The sequence below is a fragment of the Halyomorpha halys genome, unplaced genomic scaffold (genome assembly GCF_000696795.3).
Source record: "Halyomorpha halys isolate HHAL.00 unplaced genomic scaffold, Hhal_1.1 Scaffold82.1, whole genome shotgun sequence".
Classification (NCBI taxonomy): Eukaryota; Metazoa; Arthropoda; class Insecta; order Hemiptera; family Pentatomidae; genus Halyomorpha; species Halyomorpha halys.
This window is the reverse complement of record NW_027109449.1, coordinates 1,635,502-1,643,051: the sequence shown is the minus strand read 5'-3', so window position 1 is coordinate 1,643,051 and position 7,550 is coordinate 1,635,502. Positions and strand designations below refer to the sequence as shown.

General features: G+C 26.7%; 1 protein-coding gene across 1 annotated transcript in view; it reads right to left on the bottom strand.

The window, feature by feature from the left end:
• Positions 1 to 230: 230 nt before the first annotated feature.
• Positions 231 to 7,550, bottom strand: part of LOC106692993 (condensin-2 complex subunit G2) — a 46,259-nt gene continuing 38,939 nt past the window's right edge. The window contains exon 20 of the mRNA XM_014439292.2: positions 231 to 4,811. Within this exon, the coding sequence (XP_014294778.1) occupies positions 4,064 to 4,811 (748 nt within the window). The 3' untranslated portion in view covers positions 231 to 4,063. The remainder of the gene's footprint in view (positions 4,812 to 7,550) is intronic.

Below are 7,550 nucleotides of genomic sequence, written 5' to 3'. Positions count from 1 at the left end.
CCAAGTGATTTTTAAGTTTGATGTCTCTATTTACTCAGTAATGTCAAGTGAGTGTTTTGAAAGCCATTTCAAGATTGGCTTAAGAATAATTAAGATCAAGGCCAGGAACAATAAATACATTTATATTTTTTTATTAGATGAATATGTACATAAATACAATTTTATTAAATAAAAATATATTATTTGTATAGTAATAACAACAAAAGACTTGTTGAAAGCAAATGTTAGTAATAACATAAAAGCTTTACTTATATTTTCCTTTTGACAGAGTGGAAATAAATGAAATACACAAAACATTTTAAAAAATTATAAAAAACAAAACATATATATATTAATCCAATAAAAATAATATGACACCTTATATCTATTAAAAATATTATCTTATTTGTATTTTACAATTGTGCACATATTTCTTGTTTTAGCAGACATTTAAACAAGAATTAATTAAATTTTTACATTAATTTGAAACTGTACAGCAAAGAAAATATATCTATTAATGAATTAACATTCAAATAATCAAATAGGTGAATTCCAATTTTCATTGGATAACTTAAATTTATGTTTTTTTTTCCTACACTACAGTTTATTTACATAAATTAATAAAGTGAACTTATAAATTCAAAATCCATCAAAAGCTATGACTATTATCTAACTCTAAAATTCTTAACATATAAAACACATAGTAAACTAGGACTTTTTGTACTGAGAGTACAGCAGAATAGTTTTTTCTGATAGTAACTTAAAAAAATAAATAAATTATATACATAGAATAAATATTTAAATGGCGGTGTTAAATAAAAAACAGTAATGCATGGTGCTCACTCAGACCGGATCAGTCTGCCTTACTCAACTATGGCCTATTAAATGCTTGTAATGTAATGAGTCTCAATGGATGCCAAGTACAACTCCTATTTCCATAGTTTTGAAATTTTAATAATTATAACTATTTTTTTAAACATAATATAATTGTTTTTGTTGAATCTTCATGTTATAACTCCTTTACAATAGTAAAAAACTATGAACGTTTTTTAAAAAATACCACAGACTAAAACTATTTCATTCAACATATAATTAAACCTGCTACCATGAAACTAATTGAATGCTGATCAAGAAAAAAATTACTAAAGATTTAATATTCATAACATAAAATAAAAATTCAAAGTACATGTTTAAATAATGCTTTTATTATTATAATTTTATACATTCTTATCTCTCAATCATACTGTAAGACTGAAATTTCATTTAAATTATTTACATAAGTTTTTCTTGGTGTTCAGAAAGCCCAATTAATGTAACATAGTTCATTTCATTAGAAGTTTTAACTGTTGCATACAAAGTTCTGAGTACAATATAATTTATTTTTAAAGAAATAAAATTTGTAGATCTGAATATAAATTTGTTTTCAATAAAATTAGATCAATCTATAGACTAAGACACATACAAGGGACTAAATTCTTATCAGAAAATGAATCAAGATCATTTTGTAGTAATTTATGTAATAGACGCACAATAAAATTAAATACTAAAAACTGTACATTAATTAAATTTGTTTTTAAATTTTATTATGATGTTTTCAGAAAGAAAATTTAAAAAAAAAATTAATTACAACGAAAAATTTACTTTTTTAAAAAAAAAGATTTACACGAACTATCAAATTTAAAACTAAAGCTTAGTTAAGTTTACTATACAATAAGTCTAGTTTCTGTAATTCTTAGTCCTAAAATTAATAGGTCTCCATACTTAATATTCTTTTTATACTTTCATTTTTATTATTTTAATCTTTTACTAAATGTTCTCACATTTCTTGAAATGAATATTCAATAACCTACTTTATTTATTCCTCTCTTTCATTTATTATCAAGTTAAATTACTGTATACACAGCATTGGTCAAAAATTACCCATAGATGAGACTATAGCTAAAATTGTCATGGAAACGATATATATTTATTAATGGTTCATTCATGAAAAAGGATCGTATCCATGACGATTTTAGCTGTGGTTTTATTTATAGCTAATTTTTGCCCAACACTGTTTGATAGATATTATATAATTTAGCATATAAAGTCTATTTTGACTTTTGTATAAATCCACAGTTTTTTCAAATAATAATGAAACTTAACATACGTAATCTTCAAAACAAGATAAATATCATTGTCTAATAGATTTTTTTTTTTTTTAATATTTCAATACTTTGATTTTTTTTTATATTACAACAATAATTTGTTTTCAGTTAATTATGTGTAGTTTGAACACTCAACGTTACTTTTAATTACTGTTTGAATATGAATTTGTTACGAAAATACCAATGCCAATTTTGCTTAGAAGGATTTACATTTTCGGAACAGTGAAACATGAAATTTTGTAAAATTGAACTTCGACTATAATAAGGAGAAGATCTCTCTCTACCTTAAAGAGATTCTGAAAGAAATATTTGCATACTCTAAATGAAGTATTTAGTTTGTTATGTTTTAATTAAATCAACATCGATAAAAGTCAAACCTTTTCCATTTTATTTTTTATACATCTTTCCATTGCAATCTGCAGTTTTAGTGAAATTTTCATTACTGAATTTTCCACCAATAATATTTTACTCTGGTTAAAGGTCAACCACTCAGTAAAAAGTTCTTTTTGAAATTATTAACTAATTTTTAGTGACATGACTAGGTGCTAAATGAACTATTACTTCACACCTTCATAATCAAAGATGCATTCATTGTACTATAATTTCCTCCAGTATGGCATTGATCAGGTACCATGGAAACCAAATAAAACAAAGAGATCCAACTGTATAAATAAAATTATAAGTAATATAAATGTTTTTGAGACATCTTCAAATTTAAATTAAATATTATTTTAAAAATATAAATGAATAATACGACTAAAAGAAAAAAGTTTACCTAGCAGATGAAAACAGAACAATACCATTGAGTTCTGGAATTGAGTACATCAGAGTTTTATTGGGGATCGAGTTTTTTCGAAATGTTCTAAACACAATATATAATGTTTTAAAGACAATATACATTTTTAGACAATATACAATTTGAGATAGAATATTCAAGGATCACACTTATCCAAAGGGATATACTAACCAATATTCCTCAAGAAAATTAATTAATTTCAATTACTCTACACAAAGAGCTAAAGACACTTTTTCTTTTGAAGTATTTGAGATTAATAATCTTTACATAAGATGATAATCACCTTTCGATTATCATTTGTTATAAAATGAAATATTTCTAAAAAAACAAATAGAATTGGAACGAACTACTACTAAACCTTTTATGATGTAACTCCTTCATTAAATTTTGACAATTTAATTTCCTTATAATGTAACAATTATAATTGTATCAATAACTGAGATTTCTTAAATATTTACAGTTAATTGATCTAAAAAAATAGAAAATGGCAGAGGGTAATGTGTAAATACAATATCAAATTATATTTTAACACAAATAGGTTGACTAAGACAATTAAAAGAGAACTATAGTATTATTCCGAAATTGATTATTGTATCAGGATTTTATAAAATATAAATGAGCAATATGACTACAAGTATAATTTTATCAAGATGATAAAAATAGAACTATACCATTTAGTTCCGAAATTGAATATTATATCACAATCTTATTGGACAAAAAATTTCTTTTAAATGTTCTAAACACAATATATAATTTTTTAAAGACAATATACATTATCAAGAGAGAATGTACAAGGATTATGCCAATCCAAAAGTACATACCAACCAATATCCCCCAGGAAATTCAATTAATTTCAATTACTCTTTTACATTTGAACCATCTGAGATCGATAATCTTTATATAAGATGGAAGTCACCTTTTGATTATTATTGTTATTAAATGAAATATTTCTAAAATATATATATAAACTTCCTTTTAAATTGTTACAATTTAATATCCTTAAAATGTAACAATTGAAATTGTTTTAATAACTGAGATTCTTACACTTTTTTCAGTTAATTGATCCAAAAAAATATCAAATGACAGATGTGTAAATATAATATCATACAATAACTTAACACAATTATAAAGAACGAGATCTTGATCAGCTTCCCGCCGAATTATTTTTAATTTCTTTTTTGTTCTTGTTCGAGTTGGCTTTAATGATAGGAGTACATTTAGGTGAAGGAGTCAATATAGATTTGGACGATGGCGTCGAATTTGTATTATCTATCGAAGCTAAAACATTCTTTGGAGATGGAGTGAAAATTGAATCAACATTCAAACTGTAATCTGATGAATTAGGCGTAGAAGGAGCCTTAGAAGATGAAGTAGAATTGTTTTCAGATATTAGACTTGATTTTGAAAGTCGAGAATTGTTTTCAGATGTTAGACTTGATTTTGAGAGTTGTGAATTATTTTCAGACAGACTTGATTTTGAGAGAGTAGATCTAGTTTTAGAAGCTGAAGCGGGGACTTTTGGAACCAAGAATACACCATCATCACTTTTTAGAGACCTTGATTTATTAGAGGAAGTAGAAAATTTGGATGTGGGTGTTGTACTCGATTTAGATTTGGAACTGAGTTGATCAACTGATTTTACCCTTTTAACAGATGATCGGTTTGAAATAGATCCAGATCGTGTTGAATCATTGTTTGTAGTCATGGGGGTACCATTATCCACAATTGACGTAGACCTAACGGGAGTCCCATTTTCCACAGTTGGGGTAGATCTCATGGGTGTCCCAATTTCCACAACTGGTGTCTTAGATGGAGGTAGCGGTTTGATTAATGAACAATGCAGATGGATACTTAATTCTTCTAAAAGTAACTCTCCAACTTTCATGACATCACTGAAACATAGAAAATGAATAAGACAAATAATAATAATGTAAAACCATTTTCTCACCTAGTTTGACACAATATCTTGTATTTCTAGATTTAAAAATAGCTAAACTTAAAACCAAAAAGATGATGGTTGCAGTGTTTCCAAGTTTTAGTTTAAATTATAACCCTTTATCAGGATTAAGAAACATAATGTACAGGCAGTTTTAAGTTGTTCATTTTAACTGTTTTAAAATAATAAAATAATGTCATAAAATTAAGTAATGTAAGATTAACACTGAAAAAAAAAAAGATTTACAAAGAAAATAATAAGTGGATTTGATCCTCAATGGATTTTGTACTATGTGTTGCAGCCAACATATGGTCCAATAATCGATTATATGAATATATGGTTTTTATTATATTAAAAAACAACTACTCTCGGTTGTTATTATTATACGGCTAATGAACAGATGACATCTCATTGTACACAAATACACCAGCTTGAGTGTCTCTTCTCGAAGAAATTTGAGTAGCCAGCAGTCTGGCCATCTACGTCTACTTAGTCACTTCTACACAGCGGCTGAGCAACCATTGTGGCTCATCCTCTATGAGGACAAGGCAGGTGGACGTACATTTTTTAATCTACCTCCATGAGGATTTCAACCTAGGACAACCTATCCACAACGGGGCCCTATCAATCACTGGTGATGTTTGTATATTTTATTTTACAGTTTATTACATTCAATTACTTAAAATACAATAATAATAAAATTCGGCAGTTTATTTTCCATATTATTTACGGTTGGGCTAGCAAAGGTTCCTTTTGAATCCCTACCCGCTGTAACACTAAGTATTTACATTTTTGTTGAGCAGGACTTGACTTAAGTCACTTTCCAAAGAATAGAACCTGACGTAAGAATGAGGACTGCTTGTATGAGAATAACCGAAATGAGAAGAATTAATATAATGGGTTAAACAAAAAACTATTTAATTTGGATATATTTTTGGTCTATTATTTTAAATTAAATTCAAAATAACAGTTATATAAATTTTAATTAATAAACGATAAGCCTAATTATGAAATAAACAAGAGTTAACAGGTAATACAGGGGTGTCCAAACTTTTTATTAAGTGTGAGACAACCAAGGGTTCCAATAAATAGGGATTAATATCAAGAGTTTCATTAAAACTGATGAATAACATCTCGGGTAATAAGTTTCTAAACTCAGCACTGAGCTCATCAAAGGACTGGTCTCTGAATTCATAAACAGAAACCACCTGGCCATCTCTTTGTTCAGCTGTTAAATCATTGATGACCCAAATGATCACTGTTTCTGTGGCTGGAACAGTTGATGGACAGATGGGATGTAACATCAATAAATAATCAAAAACAACTTGATCTCATAGAGTATTTGATCTCAATACAGAATAAGTGTATTAAAGAAATGCTAGAGGTTTAAACAGAACTATTAAACAAAATAATAACTAACTATATTATATATATTATATTATATAAAAAACTAATAACTATATTAAACAGAATTAAAGAGAAAGAAAAAATTACAATTAATGGGGTTATTGAGAAAAGATGTAGAAATAAAAAAAAGATGACTCGACACAGCAATTTCTAATTTCAGCCAATTTTTCAATGTTACCTGAGTTAACTAATTTTTTTTACCAAAATTCCTCTACCCATTTTTAATAGATGTTTTAGAAGGACACGGAAGACGGAGCTCAATTCTGGGTGTCCCTTGAAGACACTAATATCTAAAAAAGTTGGACTATTATGAAAATTATAAGGATCTCAATGAACCCTAACGCAGGAGGGTATTAAAAAACAAAAAACAAATGTGAAGTTTATAAATTAAATCTTAAAGTTGATACAAGTGTTTATTTTACTTGCAAAATGATCTTATTTTAGTGTACTAACTCAGCCTCCAGAGGCTCTTTACCAGTAACACTGATAGAGGGCTGCACTAAGATTTCGAAGAGCCCTGCTCTACCTCTCATGCATAGAGGATAGAGTTGGATAGGGGAACCTCAGGTCGAGAGTGTAAATATTGTATATGAAAGTATAAGTGTGCTTATTTAATGATTTAATTTTTTTTTAATTGTTAATATTTTTATTTATTCATCTAAATAGTTTCCTTATTTTCATATATATGTATAGTGATTTATTCATTTTTATGTAATTTTTTTAAAATTTTAGTATGAATGTGATCATTTATAATATTACTTATTGACCAACATTGCAATATTTATCAATAAATAAAAATATTTTTCCAGAAAAATCCATCTCATAAACTTAATTTTACTTAAGCTTAAATATTATAACCACATTTTTTTAAAAATCAATCTTTTCAGAAAGTACGCCAAAATCTTGAACAGTAAAAAAATTAATAAATTGATTTTATTTTTCATTTTTATTCCCTTAATTGAATATATAATTCCTATAAGGAATTTATGGCCTTGATACTCTAAGATTATTTCCTTAAGATCCATTACTTTTGTTTAATTAGATCATCTGTTATCAAATTGTTGTATATTGCAGCTGAATTCAATTCAATCGACGAATGAATTTCATTGATGGAACCCAGGTCCTTAGAGTTAATAGTGCCTTACCACTGAGCTATCCACTCCTATGGCTAAATAATAATTTTAAAAAATATTTCAAAAAAAATATATATATATTTTTTGATCTTTAATAAAATCCTCCCTTAATTTTTTTCAATAGAGATTTTAACTTCTTTAAATAAGCATTTTTG